The sequence below is a fragment of the Papio anubis genome, chromosome 20 (genome assembly GCF_008728515.1).
Source record: "Papio anubis isolate 15944 chromosome 20, Panubis1.0, whole genome shotgun sequence".
NCBI lineage: Eukaryota > Metazoa > Chordata > Mammalia > Primates > Cercopithecidae > Papio > Papio anubis.
Genome location: NC_044995.1, coordinates 20179324 through 20198387, shown reverse-complemented (window position 1 = coordinate 20198387; position 19064 = coordinate 20179324). Strand labels below are relative to the sequence as shown.

General features: G+C 46.0%; 1 protein-coding gene across 3 annotated transcripts in view; it reads right to left on the bottom strand.

The window, feature by feature from the left end:
* LOC101022310 (zinc finger protein 565) overlaps positions 1–19064 on the bottom strand; it is a 38203-nt gene that overhangs the window by 13722 nt on the left and 5417 nt on the right. For 2 of the 3 annotated variants that reach the window (XM_003915393.3, XM_003915392.4), the window contains exon 2: positions 8764–8837. The exons of the other annotated variant lie outside the window; for it this stretch is intronic. In XM_003915393.3, coding sequence (XP_003915442.2) covers positions 8764–8772 — 9 coding nt within the window. In that variant the 5' untranslated portion in view covers positions 8773–8837. The remainder of the gene's footprint in view (positions 1–8763; positions 8838–19064) is intronic. 3 annotated transcript variants of the gene reach the window in all.

The window sequence follows — 19064 nt, the reverse complement described above, 5'->3', positions numbered from 1 at the left end:
GCCGAGATCACGACACTGCACTCCAGCCTGGGCAACAAGAGCGAAACTCCATCTCAAAAAAAAAAAAAGAAAGAAACATTTGAATTAGTAGAGTTCCCACCTTCTGGATTTGACGGATTGCATCTTCGTGATGTAGTTTCACAGGTGCTTAATTTCCATATTCCCTGTGAAACAGCAGTTAGATCTGGGGGTCTGACTTCCATTTTCGAGGGAAGGGCATTAATATATCAGGGATGGTGGTGTGTACTTCCTGTAGCATCCCATTAGGAGGCACATAATGACTGGACATGCCTTTATTTATTATTTGAGACAGGGTCTCACTCTGTCACCCAGGTTGGAGTGTGGTGGCGCAATCGTAGCTCACGGGAGCCTTGACCTCCGAACTCAAGCTATCCCCCTGCCTCAGCCTCCCAAGTAGCTGGCACTAAAGGTGTGCACCACCATACCCAGCTAATTTTTTATTTTTTGTAGAGATGGGGTCTCACTATGTTGTCCAGGCTGGTCTTGAATTCCTGGACTCAAGTGATCCACCCACCTTGACCTACCAAAGTGCTGGGATTATAGGTGTGGGCCACTGTGCCTGGCCCAATTTTTTTAAGACACAGAATCTTGCTCTGTCACCCAGGCTGGAGTGCAGTGGTGCAATCATGGCTCACTGTTGCCTCAAATTCCTGAGCTCAAGCAATCCTCCCACCTCAGCCTCCCAAGTGACTGGGACTACAGGCACATGTCACCATACTAAGCTATTTTTGTTAAAAATTATTTTTTGTAGAGGTGAGGTCTTGCTATATTGTCCAGGCTGGTCTCAACCTTCTGGGCTCAAGCAATCCTCCCACCTTGGCCTTCCAAAGCGCTGGGATTAAAAGTCGAGCCACAGTGCCTGTCTTTTACCATTTTGTTGTTGTTGTTGTTTTTGTTATGCTTTGTTTTGTTTTTTTGTTTGGTTTCTGAGATGCAGTCTCTCCCTGTTGCCCAGGCCAGAGTGCAGTGGCATGATTTCGGCTCACTACAACCTCCGCCTTCCAGGTTCAAGTGATTCTCCTGCCTCAGCCTCCCAAGTAGCTGGGATTACAGGTGCATGCCACCACGCCTGGCTAATTTTTTTATTTCTTATTTTTTGAGACATAGTCTCACTCTGTCGCCCAGGCTGGAGTGCAGTGGCACAATCTCGGCTCACCGCAACCTCCACCTCCCGGGTTCAGGTGATTCTCCTGCCTCAGCCTCCAGAGTAACTGGGATTACAGGCACATGCCACCACTCCTGGCTAATTTTTGTATCTTTAGTAGAGACGGGGTTTTACCATGTTGGCCAGGCTGGTTTTGAACACCTGACCTCAGGTGATCTACCTGCCTCGGCCTCCCAAGGTGTTGGGATTGCAGGTGTGAGCCACCATGCCCGGCCCCTAATTTTTGTAGTTTTAATAGAGATGGGGTTTCACCATGTTGGCCAGGCTGGTTGTGAACTCCTGACCTCAAGTGATCTAACCCTCTTGTTCTCCCACAGTGTTGGGATTACAGGTATGAGCCACTGTGCTCAGCCTCCTGTCCCTTTTTTTTTTTTTTTTTTTTCTTGAGACAGAGTCTCACTCTGTCACCCGGGCTGGAGTGCAGTGGTGCAATCTTGGCTTACTGCAACCCCCGCCTCCCAGGTTCAAGCAATTCTTCTGCCTCAGTCTCCCGAAGAGCTGGGACTACAGGCGCATGCCACCATGCACGGCTAATTTTTTGTATTTTTAGTAGAGACGGAGCTTTATCATGTTGGCCAGGCTGGTCTCAACCTCCTGACCTCATGATCTGCCCACCTTGGTCTCCCAAAGTGCTGGGATTACAGGCGTGAGCCACCATGCCCAGCCCACCTGTCCCATTTTAAATGAGGTTAAAATTGATTAGTAGGGTCAGGTTTTGACAAGCTGACTCATCCAGTAAATATATTGAGGAGATGAAGAATAATTTTTTTTTTTTTGAGATGGAGTCTTACCCTGTTTGCCCAGGCTGGAGTGCAGTGGTGCGATCTCAGTTCACTGCAAGCTCCGCCTCCCGGGTTCACGCCATTCTCCTGCCTCGGCCTCCTGAGTAGCTGGGACTACAGGTGCCCGCCACCGCACCCGGCTAATTTTTTTGTATTTTTAGTAGAGACGGGGTTTCACCATGTTGGTTAGACTGGTCCTGACCTCGTGATGCGCCCACCTTGGCCTCCCAAAGTGTTGGGATGACAGGCTCAGCCACTGCACCCAGCCTAATTTTGATTTTTAATATTTTTTTTTTTGTAGAGACAGAATCTCACTATGTTACCCAGGCTGGTCTCAAACCTCTGGTCTGAAGTGATCCTCCCGCCTCAGCCTCCCAAAGCACTGGGATTACAGGCCTGAGCCACTACACCCGGCCAAGGACATTTACGAGGAGATGAAGAAGGGCACTGGAGGAAGGAGGTAATGAAGCATGACAGAATCTAGAGCTGCAGGCCTGTGCCATGAAGGAAGCATAATAAGCACAGTTATATGACTAACGGTTCATATACTCTTGAGCACTCCTGTGGCTACAGATAAAACTGTCTGCAGACAGCAGGACACTTCTATCTTCCATGGCCTGGGAATGAGCAGAAAAGAGCTAAGTGGGGTCCCATAAATAAGCAAAATAGGCTGGGCGTGGTGGCCCATGCCTGTAATCCCAGCACTTTGGGAGGCCGAGGCGGGTGGATCACCTGAGGTCAGAAGTTCAAGACCAGCCTGGTTAACAGGGCGAAACCCAGTCTCTACTAAATATACAAAAACTAGCTGGGTGTGGTGGCGGGCGCCTGTAATTCCAGCTACTCAGGAGGCTGAGGCAGGAGAATCGCTTGAACCCGGGAGGCAGAGGTTGCAGTGAGCTGAGATTGCGCCATTGCGCTCCAGCCTGGGCAGGCAACAAGAGCAAAACTTCGTTCCATCCAATAAATAAATAAATAAATAAATAAATAAATAAATAAATAAGAAAGAAAGAAAGTAAGGAAGCGAAATAGCAAAACACACAAAACACACAGCAAACGTGGGCCTGGCAAATAATAATGTCTTTCAACAACGAGTCCACGCTGGGCGTGGTGGCTCATGCCTGTAATCCCAGCACTTTGGGAGGCTGAGGTGGGTTGATCACTTGAGGCCAGGAGTTCAAGACCAGCCTGCCAACTGGGCATGGTGGTAATTCCAGCACTTTGGGAGGCTGAGGCAGGTGAATCACCTGAGGTCAGGAGTTCAAGAACATCCCGGCCAACATGGTGAAATCCCGTCTCTACTAAAAATACAAAAAATTAGCTGGGCGTGGTGGCGGGTGCCTGTAATCCCAGCTACTTGGGGGGCTGAGGCAGGAGAATCGCTGGAACCCAGGAGGCAGACGTTGCAGTGTGCTGAGATTGTGACACTGCACTCCAGCCTGGGCAACAAGAGTGAAATTCCGTTTCAAAAAAAAAAAAAAAAAAAAGTCCAGCCCAGCCAACAGGGCAAAACACCCCTGTCTCTACTAAAAATACAAAAAATTAGCCAGGCGTGGTGGTGCATACCTGTAATCCCAGCTACTCAGGAGGCTGAGGCAAGATAATAGCTTGAACCCGGGAGGCAGAGGTTGCAGTGAGCCGAGATCGTGCCCCTGCACTCCAGCCTGGGTGACAGAGTGAGATTCTGTCTCAAAAAAACAAACAACAACAACAATAAAACCCAAAAAAGAAATCAGCTGGGCATGATGGTGCATGCCTGTAGTCCCAGCTACTAGGGAGGCTGAGGCAGGAGAATCGCTTGAACCTGGTAGGTGGAGATTGCAGTGAGCTGAGATTGCGCCACTGCACTCCAGCCTGGGCGACAGAGCAAGACCCCATCTCAAAAACAATATAAATAAATACACAAAAATGAAAGAAGAGAGAAGGAAGTTAGAAAGGAGGGCAGGCAGGCAGGCAGAAAGACACAGACTATTATTGGTTGCATACTATTGTAGGTTATGTCTTGTAAGATACGTTGATTCCACTATTTTTATTAAGCTACTTAGCTTAAATAAGATGTGTATGTTAAAGTGGCTTATATCTAAAAGGCAATAACAAATGCTAGTGAGGATGTGAACAAAGGGAACCCTTGGACACTTTGTTGGGAATGTAAATTAGTGAATGTAAATCACTATGGAGAACAGTTTGGAGGTTCCTCAAAAAACTAAAAACGGAGCTACCCTGTGGTCCAGCAATACCACTGCTGGGTATATACAAGAAAGGAAATCAGTAGTCCAGGCACGGTGGCTCATGCCTGTAATCCCAGCACTTTGGGAGGCCAAGGTGGGCGGATAACCTGAGGTCAAGAGTTCCAGACCAGCCTGGCCAACATGGTGAAACCCCATTTCTACTAAAAATACAAAAAATTAGCTAGGCATGGTGGTGTACGCCTGTAATCCCAGCTACTTGGGAGGCTGAGGCAGGAGAATCGCTTGAACCCAGGAGGTGGAGGTTGCAGTGAGCCAAGATCGTGCCACTGCTGGCTTGGGCAATAAGAACGAAATTCCGTCTCAAAAAAAAAAAAAAAAAAAAAGAAAAGAAAAGAAAAGAAAGAAAATCAGTATATGGAAGAGATATCTGCACTCCATGTTTGCGGCAGCACTGTCCACAATAGTCAAGATTTGGAATCAACCCAAGTGTCTGTCAACAGATGAATGGATAAAGAAAATATGGTACATATACACAATAGAGTACTATTCAGCCACAAAAAGAATGAGATCTGGTCATCTGCAACATGAATGGAACTGGAGGTCATTATGCTACATGAAATAAGCCAGGCACAGAGAGACAAACTGCATGTTCTCACTTATTTGTGGATCTAAAAATCAAAACAATTCAACTCATGGTCATAGAGAGTGGAAGGATGATTACTGAAGGCTGGGAAGGGCACAGGGAGGCTGAGGGGGAGGTGGGGATGGTTAATGGGTACAAAAAATAGAAAGAATAAGACCTACTATTTGGTAGCACAACAGGCTAACTATAGTCAATAAGAACTTAATTGTACTTTTTTTTTTTTTTTTTTTTGAGATGGAGTTTTGCTGTCACCCAGGCTGGAGTGCAGTCGCATGATCTTAGCTCACTGCAACCTCTGCTGTGGGGTTCAAGTCATTCTCCTGCCTCAGTCTCCAGAGTAGCTGGGATTACAGGCACCCACCACCACACCCAGCTAATTTTTGTATTTTTTAGTAGAGATGGGGTTTCCTCATGTTGGCCAGACTGGTCTTGAACTCCTGATCTCAAATGATCTGCCTGCCTTGGCCTCCCAAAGTGCTGGGATTACAGGTGTGAGCCACCGTGCCTGGCCTAACTGTATATTTTAAAATAAAGAGTGTCATTGGAATGTTTGTAACTCAAAGGATAAATGCTTGAGGGGTTGGATATCCCATTCTTCATGATATGCTTATTTCACACTGCATGCCTGTGTCACAACATCTCATGTACTCCATAAATACACACACCTACTATGTACTGACAAAAATTTAAAATTAAAAAAAAATTAAAAACACAAGATGTGTAAAATCTTCAGGATTTATTATATGCTTGCTAATATTCACATTCCTTCACTGTCCACTTCTGCTTGTTCCTGAAATCAGAAAGCTGATAGAGGGTATACCTCCATATATGTTGTAGGTTACATAAATGTGACCTACAACCAACACATATGTTCAACCTTAAAATGGACCATTTTACGGTTATTCATTTCTCATACATATCCTTGCAAGACTGAAGAGTGTTCCGTCACTAAAGTTCCCAATCACGGCCCCTTCCTAAAGGTCTCACAAAACAGATGTTACCACATACAGAGACCAAGACCAATCCCTACAACTGCTACCATGTCTACGTGGAGAGAGAAGGCTGTGGGCTTCTACTGCAAACACCCTGATGTTGGGTAAAACATAACACCCTTTTAAATGAATTTCTTTCCTTCTTTCTCTCTCTCTTTTTTTTGAGACAGTGTCTAACTCTGTTGCCCAGGCTGCAGCGCAGTGGCGTGATCTCGGCTCACTGCAACCTCTGCCTCCCAGGCTCAAGCAATTCTCCTGCCTGAGCCTCCTGAGTAGCTGGGACTACAGGTGGCACACCATTGCACGCAGCTAAATTTCGTATATATATATTTTATGTAGAGACAGGCTTTTGCCATGTTGTGCAGGCTGGTCTTGTACTCCTGAGCTCAGGTAATTCACCTGCCTTGGCCTCCCAAAGTGCTGGGATTACAGGCGTGAGCCACCATGCCTAACTTTGTGTTTTTAAATTTAAATTTAAATTTTTGTTTGTAGAGATGGGGTCTCACTACATTGCCCCAGCTGGTCTTGAACTCCTGGTCTCAAGTGATCCTCCTACCTTGGCCTCCCAAAGTGTTGGAATTACAGGGTGAGCCACTGTGCCCGGCCAGAACTTTTCTTAATGCTGGTTATATCTATCAACATTTTCCCACCTTAGAAATTAAAATAAAGAAATTTAATTTTTTTTTTTTTTTTGAGACAGTCTCATTCTATCAGTCAGTCTGGAGTGCAGTGATACAATCTTGGCTCACTGCAACCTCTGCCTCCCAGGTTCAAGTGATTCTCGTGCCTCAGTCTCCTGAGCAGCTGGAATTACAGACATGTGCCACCATGCCCGGCTAATTTTTGTATTTTTTTTTTTTTTTTTTTGAGACGGAGTCTCGCTCTGTCGCCCAGGCTGGAGTGCAGTGGCCGGATCTCAGCTCACTGCAAGCTCCGCCTCCCGGGTTCACGCCATTCTCCTGCCTCAGCCTTCCGAGTAGCTGGGACTACAGGCGCCCGCCACCTCGCCCGGCTAGTTTTTTTTTTTTTTTGTATTTTTTAGTAGAGACGGGGTTTCACCATGTTAGCCAGGATGGTCTCGATCTCCTGACCTCGTGATCCACCCGTCTCGGCCTCCCAAAGTGCTGGGATTACAGGCTTGAGCCACCGCGCCCGGCCAATTTTTGTATTTTTAGTACAGACAGTTTCATCGTGTTTGTCAGGCTGGTCTCGAACTCCTGACCTCAGGTGATCCGTCTGCCTCAGCCTCCCAAAGTGCTGGATTACAGGTATCAGACACTGCATCCAGCTGAGAAATTTTAAAAATATTTTAACAACAAATAAACCTGTTACCTATTAATATTAATAACATATATTTTATGAAACATAACTCTATTGTCAAAATCAAAAAATTTAGTGGTATTGTTTTACATTTTTGTAAATATCTTTAATGATTGGTCAACTAAAAGAAAGTTGGAATTTTTTTTTTTTTTTTTTTTGAGACGGAGTCTCGCTCTGTTGCCCAGGCTGGAGTGCAGTGGTGCAATCTCAGCTCACTGCAACCTCCGCCTCACAGGTTCAAGCGATTCTCTTGCCTCAGCCTCCCGAGTAGCTGGGACTACAGATACCTGCCACTGCACCCAGCTAATTTCTGTATTTTTAGTAGAGACGGAGTTTCACCATGTTGACCAGGATGGTCTTGATCTCTTGACCTTGTGACCCACCCGCCTTGGCCTCCCAAAGTGCTGTGATTACAGGTGTGAGCAACCACACTCGGCCTATATATATATTTTGTGAGACAGAGTCTCACTGTGTCGCCCAAGCTGGAGTGCAGTGGCATGATCTCTGCTTATGACAACCTTGGCCTCCTGGGTTCAAGTGATTCTCCTACTTCAGCCTCTCAAGTAGCTGGGGTTATAGGCATCCACCACCACTGTGCCCAGCTATATATATATATATATATTTTTTTTTTTTTTTTGACAGTATTAAATGTCTTGTGATTTTTTCAAGAGGGGGTAACATTTAAAAATAGAATAAAGAATCCAGGTGCCATGGCTCATGCCTGTAATCCCAGTACTAGGAGGCTGAGGTGGAAGGACTGCGTGAGCCCCAGAGTTTGAGACCAGTCTGGGCAACACAGTGAGACCTGGTCTCTACAAAAACTTAAAAAGTTAACTGGGAGTGGTGGCATGTGGCTGTGGTCCTAGCTACTTGGGAGGCTGAGGTGGGAGGATGGCTTGAGCCCAGGAGGCTGAGGCTGCAGTGAGCCTTGATTGCACCACTGTGCTCCAGTCTGGGTGACAGAGTGAGACCCTGTCTCAAAAAATGAAACAAAGCAAAAACACAGAAGAAAGAAACCACCCAAGACAATGGAAAAGATGAAACTATTTTATTTCATCTTTGGCCCCCTTCAACCACAGTTATGATAAGGGAGACGCTCATATTTCTCTCAAGAGAAGGTATTTCTACCGTACTGGTGCTCTGCTAAGAGCATGTATTTATTTATTTATTTAGACAGAGTTTCGTTCTGTCTCCCAGGGTGGAGTGCAGTGGAGCAATCTTGGCTCCCTACAACCTCCATCTCCCAGGTTCAAATGATTCTCCTGCCTCAGCCTCCTGAGTAGCTGGGACTAAAGGTATGCAGTACCACGCCTGGCTAATTTTTATATTTTTAGTAGAGACGGGGTTTCACCATGTTGTCCAGGCTGGTCTCGAACTCCTGGCCTCAAGGGATCCGCCCGCCTCAGCCTCCCAAAGTGCTGAGATTACAGGCATGTGCCACCACGCCCAGCCTATGCTCTGCTAAGAGGACTACAGACACGTGGACAATGCTGGAGAGGAGAGGGCCACCGAGGGACTTGGGCACCATCACTCATCTCCCGGAATGGACGAACTGTGAAAAGGATACAGGGAAGCTCCAGGATAAAAAACACAGTGTCCATATAATCTGGGGTGAAGACAGATTATTCTAAGGATAGAAGGAATTTCAACATACCTGGGCCATGGCTTTTAGAACTATTTGACCTGCTCTGATTTCTCTGGATTCTTCTCTTGGACAAGTGCAGAGTCCTGAAAAAGCAAAATGGGGGGAGATGGGATAACCTCTGATAAACCGAGCTTGCCTCAGCACTCCCAAATAGATGAGCTTAAAAGAACTGTACTTCCAATGTCTCGGATCTGCTTCTCCCACCTCTCCATGTCCTACCACACAAGAACTAACATTAAGAACTACGGAGTTGGCCAGGCGTGGTGGCTCACACCTGTAATCCTAGCACCTTGGGAGGCTGAGGCACGAGAATTGCTCAAACCTGACAGGTGGAGGTTGCAGTGAGCGGAGACTGTGCCACTGCACTCCAGCCTGGGCGACAGAGCGAGACTTGGTCTCAAAACAAACAAACAAAATACAAAACAAAACAAAACTGCAGAGTTAACAAAACCCAGTCTCTTCCTAAACAGTAAGGAACCTAAAAGCAGAAAGATGGTTTCAAAGTAGATGTACTGCAGCACTGACACAGAACCCAGGCACTACCAAGGGAGGGATTACGGCGGACACAGTTCTCCATCTTGTTGATGCTAAACTTGGCCCTAGATGGGGCCTAGAAGGCTCCCACCTGCTCCAAATGACAGCAAGGATATTACAACTCACACTCACTTGATGCATAAGGATGAGAACAGTACCATCAGGCTAGGAACACAGACCATCTATGCAGGCCAAATCTTGAGTAAAAGACATCCCTAAACAGTCTTCTAGCTTCTCCAGGCTCAACAGGCAAAACCTCCTGGGCATCTCACTGGCTCCACTTCCTCCTTCCAAGTCCAAAATGGGACTACACCATGCATACTATAGGCTTTGTCAATGCCTCCAGCCCCAGTTCGACTGACCAGACAGAAGCAAGAAAGCCCCAGTAATACAGGCCTCTTGTTTGCATATCCACACATCCAGAGTACTGCCCTCCATGGGAACTCAATTTCTAGAAGCCTCTTGGCCCAGCACTCTTTATTTCTCATCTGAGCCCTCCCTACTGCATTCTTTTTTTTTTTTTTTTTAAGACTAGACAGCCGGGCGCAGTGGCTCACACCTGTAATTCCAGCACTTTGGGAGGCCAAGGTGGGTGGATCACCCGAGGCCGGGAGTTCGAGACTTGCCTAACCAACATGGAGAAACCCCATCTCAAGTAAAAGTACAAAAAATTGGCAGGGCGTGGTGGTGCATGCCTGTAATCTCAGCTACTCAGGAGGCTGAGGCAGGAGAATTGCTTGAACCCGAGAGGCAGAGGTTGCGGTGAGCTGAGATCGCACCATTGCAGTCCAGCCTGGGCTACAAAAGTAAAACTCTGTCTCACAAAAAACAAAACAAAACAAAACAAAACAAAACAAAACAAAAGGCAAGTAGAGTAGTGAGAAGAGGGGGAAGAGAACAAGGAGTTCAATTCATAACTGACTGTGAACAATCAATGGAGATAACTCACTACCTTCCGACCATCTACTGCTTTTCTGCAGAACATCACGTCCCCATTGACTGTGAGGCTGGCAGTTGCTGAGTCTGAAGTCCTGTGAATGGTCTACGTCTCAAAGGAATGAGAAGTCAGAGTTTTAAGGAGGGTTTTTTTTTTTCCCTTTTGAGACAGGGTCTCACTCTGTTGCCCAGGCTGGAGTGCAGAGGTGCGATCTCAGCTCACTGCAACCTCTGCCTCCCAGGTTCAAGCGATTCTCCTGCCTCAACCTCCTGAGTAGCTGGGAGTGCAGGTACATGCCACCATGCCCAGCTGAATTTTTGTATTTTTAGTAGAGACACGGTTTCACCATGTTGGCCAGGCTGGTCTTGAACTCCTTGCCTCAAGTGATCCGCCCACCCTGGCCTCCCAAAGTGTTGGGATTAGCGGGGTATGAGCCACTGTGCCTGGCCTAACAAGGGTATTAAATCTGATCTAATTAGAGGTGCAAGAAGCTTCCCATAGGGGGTGGGTCAAAAGAAATACTTTTTTTTTTTTTTTTGAAATGGGGTTTCACTCTGTCACCCAGGCTGGAGTGCAGCGTTACGATCTCGGATCACTGCAAGCTCTGCCTCCCAGACTCAAGTGATCCTTCCACCTCAGCCTCCCAAGTAGCTAGGATCACAGGCATGCACCACCACACCTGGCTAATTTTTGCATTTTTGGTACAGATATGGTTTTGCCATGTTGGCCAGGCTGGTCTTGAACTCCTGAGCTCAAGTGATCTGCCTACCTCGGCCTCCAAAAGTGCTGGGATTACAGATGTGAGCTACCGAGCCCAGCTAAGGAAGACTAACTTAATCAATGGGGATGGTGTCAAGAAAACTTTTCCGTAAAATGTAGAATAGGAATTGGGTTCTGAAATCTCAGGGAGGTTTAATAGGCAGAAAAGGGACAGAGAATATTGTGAGCACAGTGAAATGCAATGGCAAAAACACTGGACTGAAAGCGAATGGTGTGTTTGGGAGACTGAGAATGATTTGGAATGAGTTGTGTAGTTTGCGGAAATGTCTGGATAAGTGCTGTCCAACAGGATGTTCTGTGAGGATGGAAATCTTCAAATCCGCGCTGTAAATATTGTAGTCATAGGTGGCTACTGAGCATATGAAATGTGGCTAGTATGGCTGAGAAACTAAAGTTTTTATTTGATTTTAATTAATCTAAATTTAAATTTAATTAGCTCTAGAATCTAGAGGCAGATAATGCTGGAGATAACATCAGGGGTTAGAAAATGAAGGTGTACGGGCTGGGCGCAGTCGCTCACGCCTGTCATCCCAGCACTCTGGGAGGCCGAGGTGGGCCAATCACCTGAGGTCAGGAGTTCGAGACCAGGCTGGCCAACATGGTGAAACCCCCTCTCTACTAAAAATATAAAAATTAGCCACGCATGGTGGTGCATGCCTGTAGCCAGCTACTTGGGAGGCTGAGGCAGGAGAATTGCTTGAACGAACCTGGGAGGCGGAGGTTGTAGTGAGCCAAGATCACGCCACTCCACTCCAGCCTGGGCCACAGAGCGAGATTCTGTTTCAAAAAAAAAAAAAAAGAAAGAAAAGAAAATGAATGAATGAAATGAATGAATGAAATGTGTATGAATGAAAAAACTGTGAGGGCAAGGACCAGTGGGTCTCATCATCACTCTAACCAGTACTTGCCACAGTGTCTTGAGAACACAGGTGACCAATAAATATAGGCTGAATACATAAAAGTTAGGTTCTTTGGGAAGCTAAGGTGTGTGGATTGCTTAAAAGCCCAGGAATCTGAAACCACCCTGGGTAACATAGTGAGCCCTCATCTCTATCTTTCAAAAAAGGTAGGTTTTGGCTGGGCGCGGTGGCTCAAGCCTGTAATCCCAGCACTTTGGGAGGCCGAGACGGGCGGATCACGAGGTCAGGAGATCGAGACCATCCTGGCTAACACAGTGAAACCCCGTCTCTACTAGAAAATACAAAAAAAAACTAGCCGGGTGTGGTGGCGGGCGCCTGTAGTCCCAGCTACTTGGGAGGCTGAGGCAGGAGAATGGCGTGAACCCGGGAGGCGGAGCTTGCAGTGAGCTGAGATCCGGCCACTGCACTCCAACCTGGGCGACAGAGCAAGACTCCGTCTCAAAAAAAAAAAAGGTAGGTATTCAGCCGGGCACGGTGGACCACGCCTGTAATCCCAGCACTTTGGGAGGCCGAGGCTGGTGGATCACCTGAAATCAGGAGTTTGAGACCAGCCTGGCCAACATGGCGAAACCCCGTCTCTACCAAAAATACAAAAATTAGCTACTCGGGAGGCTGAGGCAGGGAGAATCGCTTGAATTCGGGAGGCAGAGGTTGCAGTGAGCCGAGATCAATGCCATTGCACTCCAACCTGGGGAACAGAGTGAGACTCTGTCTCCAAAAAAAAAAAAAAGAAATAAATAAAAAGTAGGTTTTCACTTATTAATGAAATGGAAGGCAACCTAAGAATTTAAAGATGGACGTGACAGGACCAATATGGCCAGGTTATTTTGGAGAGGTGTAACCTTGGAGTCAGAAAGATTGAGAGGTGCTTGTACTTTTTTTTTTTTTTTGAGACGGAGTCTTGCTCTGTCGCCCAGGCTGGAGTGCAGTGGCCGGATCTCAGCTCACTGCAAGCTCCGCCTCCCAGGTCTACGCCATTCTCCTGCCTCAGCCTCCCCAGTAGCTAGGACTACAGGCGCCCACCACCTCGCCCGGCTGGTTTTTTGTATTTTTTTAGTAGAGACGGGGTTTCACCGTGCTAGCCAGGCTAGTCTCGATCTCCTGACCTCGTGATCCGCCCGTCTCGGCCTCCCAAAGTGCTGGGATTACAGGCTTGAGCCACCGCGCCCGGCCGGTGCTTGTACTTTTTCAGGCAAACAAAGAGGGCCTGATCCAGGACACTGACAGTAGAAAGGAGGAGGGAGATAAATTCAAAATGTAGATTAGATGAAATCAACAGTTTCTGGCATCTGATAGATATGGAGGCAGAGAAAAGGAAGTCAGAATTCTTTCATATTTACTGGGCTCCTATCTCAACTGGCACTATTCTAGGCACGAGGAAAGAAAGTAATTCAAGTCCCAGTTGATCTCATATTCTGTTTTTTGTTTTTTTTTTTTTGAGACAGAATCTCGCTCTGTCACCCAGGCTGCAGTGCAGTGATGAGCTCTCGGCTCACTGCAACCCCCACCTCCCAGGTTCAAGCAATTCTTTTGCCTCAGCCTCCCAAGTAGCTGGAATTACAAGCGTGCACCATCATGCTCTGCTAATTTTTATAACTTTTGTAGAGACGGGGTCTTGCCTTGTTGGCCAGGCTGGTCTTCAACTCCTGACCTCAAGTGATCTGCCTACTTCAGCCTCCCAAAGTGCTGGGATTACAGGTGCGAGCCACTGTGTTTGGCTGGATCTTACATCCTATGGGAAGAGACAACCAACCAACACTGATATACGGAGATAGATGGGACTGAGGGCTGGGCACAGTAGCTCACTCCTGTGATCTCAGCACTTTGAGGGGCCAAGGCAGGAGGATAACTTGAGGCCAGGAGCTCAAGATCAGCCTGGGCAGCAAAGTGAGGCCCCCCATCTCCACAAAAAATTTGAAGGAAAAAAAAAGAAAGAAAAAAGATGAGATGTGAGTGTTCGGGGTGGTATGGCATAGACATGATATTGACATTCCTGTTTATACATCAGGCGGGGCTGGGCACAGTGGCTCATGCCTGTAATCCCGGCACTTTGGGAGGGCGAGGCACACGGATCACTTGAGGTCAGAAGTTCTAGGCCAGCCCGGCCAACGTGGTGAAATCTCATCTCTACTAAAAATACAAAAAATTAGCTGGGTGTGGTGGCGCACGCCTGTAATCCCAGCTACTCGGGAGGCTGAGGTGAGAGAATCACTTGAACCCAGAAGGAAGAGGTTGTAGTGAGCTGATATTGTGCCACTGCACTCCAGCCTGGGCAACAGAGTGAGACTCTGTCACAAACAACAACAACAACAACAAATGTCTATATATATATATTTATATATATATCAGGTGGTAAATGTCCTACAGATAAAAACAAAGAAGATTAAGGGGAGAGGGAGTTTTGGAGGAAGAGAGGGTGGTCTGAGAAGGTGACTGGTAAGCACAGCCTGAATGGATGAGTGAGCAATGCAGGTATCTGGGGAAGTGCATTCCTCGCACCAGGAGCAGCAATTGCAAGGGTCTGAAGACAGAAGCAGGCTTTCCTTGATCAACAAGAGGAAGGAGACAAGGGCAGCTGGGATGGAATGTGTGAGAGGAAGAGGGTCAGAGAGAAAGCTAGAAGTCAGATCACACGGAGCTTGGAAGCCACTGTAAGAACTTTGGATTTTATTCTTGAGGAAAACAGGAAGGTACTAAACTTTTAAAGCCAAGGAATGGCATAATCTGGTTTATATTTAAAAGGGGCGGGGCACAGTGGCTCATGCCTGTAATCCTGGCACTTTGGAAGGTCAAAGCAGGGAGATCACTTGAGGCCAGGAGTTCGAGACCAGCCTGGCCAACAGAAGCCCTGTTTCTACTAAAAATACAAAAGTTAGCTGGGTATGGTGGTAAGCACCTGTAATCCCAGTTACTTGGGAGGCTGAGGCATGAGCATTGTTTGAAGCCAGGAGGCAGAGGTTGCAGTGAGCCAAGATCGCGCCACTGATGCCAGCCTGGGCGAAAGAGCAAGACTCCGTCTCAAAAAAAAAAAAAGTAAATAAATAAAATAAAATAAATTTTCAGAAAAATAGCAATAATTTTTGATAAATGTGCAAAGGGTATATACATGGGAAATTCACTAAATAATAAAGTGACCCACCAACCTACCAAACATTCTTAAACCTCCTTAGTAATGAAGGGAATGAATGTTAAAAGCAATAAAGAAATACTATTTTATAGTTATCAATTTGGCAAAGATTTAAAAGATGGATGATATTCCACACTAGTATGATGTGAGGAAATGGACACAGGCGGTAAGCTATTGCTGGTGTCAACTTCCAACAAGGCAACGTTAGTAGAAATTAAACCACACATGCCCTTGATCAAGCAATTCCAAGTCTGAAATCCTATCCTAAATATTAACATGTGTGTGGAGTATATGATGGAGACACAGTTGGCAATGAAACAGTGAATTTAAAGAAAACTTCAATATCTAGGAAAGAAGATTAAATAAATAAGTAAACTATAGTGTATCTATATAGTGGAAACACTGTCACCATAAACAAAATGATACATATCTTTATTTGTTGATGTAATGATGTAAAATAAATAACATTAGGTGAAAAATGTAGGTTATAAAACAGCAAGTGTAGTGTAATCCTATTCTTAAAGGAAAAATATACATATGTACGCATGTATAGCTTGTGTATATGCAGCATAGAACACAGACTAAAAGGATTTTCAATTAAATTTTAAATTTGTCTCTAGGTTATATAGTAAATGGGGGATCTTTGTTTTTTCCTGTATTTTCAAGTTTTTCCCTAAAGCGCATGCGTGCACGTGTGTGTGCGTGTGTGTGTGTGTTTGAGACCAGGTCTCACTTTGGTGGAGTGCAGAGGCATGATCTCAGTTCACTGCAACCTCTACCTTCCAGGTTCAAGCAATTCTCCTGCCTCAGTCTCCGAAGTAGCTGGGATTACAGGTGTGCACCACCACACCTGACTAATTTTTGTAGTTTTAGTGGAGATGGGGTTTCACCATGTTGGCTAGGTTGGTCTCGAACTCCTAGACTCAAGTGATCCACCCGCCTCTGCCTCCCAAAGTGTTAGGATTACAAGTGTGAGCCACTGTACCTGGCAAGCATATATTCTATAATGATAAGTAATACAATTAATCCTCAACAGGGGGGTGGGTTATAAAAGGAGCTATGAATGGAGTGATTCATGAGTGGCAGTGAGGTGCCTTTGGGAACCTGCATACTGAAGGGGAGCTTGATTTTCTCCGTGCTAAAGCTTTTGAGGGGCGTGTCCTGGCTCACGCAGAGGAGGTGACCTTTCATCTGAAAGGCTTCCAGCTTCCTCATTCCCCTCGCTCACTTGTGCACAGGCTCCTTGTCAACCCTCTCTCCACAGTCTAGGGACGTCCTCCTTGCTCCAAAAAGAAATCACATCTAATTTACAGAAGCAACTTCCTACGTATAGAAAAAGAAATGGGTTGGCTGGGCGCAGGTGGCTCGTGCCTGTCATCCCAGCACTATAGGAGGCCTAAGTGGGCGGATCACGAGGTCAAGAAATCGAGACCATCCTGGCCAACATGGTGAAACCCGATTTCTACTAAAAATAGAAAAATTAGCCACGTGCAGTGGTGCATGCCTGTAGTCCCAGCCACCCGGGAGGCTGAGGCAGGAGAATCACTTGAACCCAGGAGGCGGGGGTTGCAGTGAGCCGAGATCATGGTACTGTACTTCAGCCTAGCACAAGACTCTGTCTCAAAAAAACAAAACAAAACAAATGACAACAACAACAAACAAACAAAGAAACAAAAAAAAAAAGAAAAAGAAATGGGTCTCAGCCAGTGTGGTAGGCATTACTAATGTTTCACCATTATCCAGTTTTGGGCACATAGAAAATGACATTTTCCAGCCCCTTGCACTTAGGTAGGGCCATGCACTGCTTTAGCCAGTTAAATCTCAGCTGAGGTGATGACTGTCACTTCAGTTGAAGGCACCAGAAAGAACTGCAAAAACTGTGCAATTCTGCACAGTTTTTCTCTTCGTGCATGTGGTGATCATCTGTGTTTCAGATGATGCAGCCAAGGGTGGCGGACCTTCTTTGGTGTGGAACCCTGTCTCTGCTGATCCTCACTGGACATGTACATGAGCAGAAGTAAAATGTTATTCTGTAAGCCACTGAGATTCACGGGTTGTTTGCCACCACAGCATAACTTAGCCTGTCCTAACCAGTACACAAATTAGGCTATACTTTGACTAGATAAAAATTCAGACTCAGACGCTTGGTCAATATGAGAAAGAGCAATTTTTAAAAAGAGGAAGCTTCAGAAATAACAGCAGAGCTGTCCAATTCCAGCTCCATATGTCTCAAAGGGATTTTTCACAAACCCACAATGTGAAACAAAATGTGAATTATGAGTTACAGGACAATTTTTTTGTTGTTGTTGTTGGGGGGGGGACAGGATCTCACTCTCACCCAGGCTGGAGGGCAGTGGCACAATCACAGCTTCAGCCTCCTGGGCTAAGGTGATTCTCCTGCTTCAGCCTCCCAAATAGCTGAGACCACAGGCACGCCACTACACCTGGCTAATTTTTAAATTTTTTGTAAAGACAGGATCTCACTATGTTGCCTAGTCTGGTCTTGAACTCCTGGCCTTAAGTGATCCTCCCACCTCAGCCTCCTAAAGTGCTGGGATTGCAGGTGTGAGTCTCTGTGCCCAGCCTACAAGTTGATTCTGACCCAGCAAAACCATGCTGTTTTAGAGCTCCAACATCAACACTTTGTACAAATCCTTCTGGAAAGTTGAGCCATCTCTACACCAGCTAGTAAAATTTGAAGCTGTATGCCTAAATGTTCCCTTTCTCTGAAATTCGCAGACATTCTTTAGGGCCCGGGATCCCACATCACAAGGGCCTGGGCTGGGGGGCTGGGAAAAGTTGGCCAAGTTATGGGAGCTAGACAGGTACAGGAATCTCCATCTTAACCTTGGTAATCTCTTCCTGAAAAAGCAACCACTCTGAGTAAAAACTCGAACCAAAAGCCTTTTTCCCAGTGTTTTTAATTTTTTTGAGATAGGGTCTCATTCTGTCACTCAGGCTGGAGTGCAGTGGCGTGATCACAGCTCATTGCAACCTTGACCTCCCAGACTCAAGAGATCCTCCTACCTCAGCCTTCCAAATAGCTGGGACTACAGGCGTGCATCACCACGTCTGGCTAGTTTTTAATTTTTTGTAGAGATGAAGTTTCATCATGTTGCCCAGGCTGGCCTCAAACTCCTGGGCTCAAACAATTCTCCCACCTCGACCTCTCATAGCGCCAAGATTACAGGAGTGAGCCACTGCACCCTAAAATGGTAAATTCTTTCCTATGTTTATTTAACCATAAAACCAAAAAAGTAACAATATTGGTTACTGAAATAGGTAAGTGGGAACTGGGCAGAAAGAATGGGGGCCGGGTACGGTGGCTCATGCCTATAATCCCAGCACTTTGGGAGGCCGAGGCAGGCGGCAACGGGGTGAAACCCCATTTCCACAAAAACACAAAAATTAGCCGGGCATGATGGTGGATGCCTGTAATCACAGGTACTCAGGAGGCTGAGGTGGGAAAATTGCTTGAACCCGAGAGGCGGAGGTTGCTGTGAGCCGAGATTGGGCCATTGCACTCCAGCCTGGGTGACAGAGCAGGACTCTGTCTCAAAAAAAAAACAAAACAAAAAAGCAAAAACCAAAAAACAAACAAACAAACAAAAAACAATGGGCAGTGGCATTAGGAGAGAAGAAATAATGGAGGAGTGACTCAGTAAATCCTTTTGACTTTTAGAACAATGTGATTGTTTCACATACTCTGAAAAATCATTAAACTCAACCAGGATGTGTGGGGAACCCAAAATAAAATACAAACAGTAACACATGAACAATCTATATTACACATAAATATTATGAATACAAAGGGTTTAGGGAAGAAAGTAGTTTTAGAAAACTGTATTTTCACTATATACTGTAAGACTAAAGACAAAAAGAACTGCATGGTATGTGGAGGTCAGCAATTCTTAAATTACTTTTTACACAGGACTGAGCAAATAAATAAAACATATTATGGTTCATGTGAGCCACAATTTTCAAGGTCGAAGACAGGAGTTACGAAAAGGAA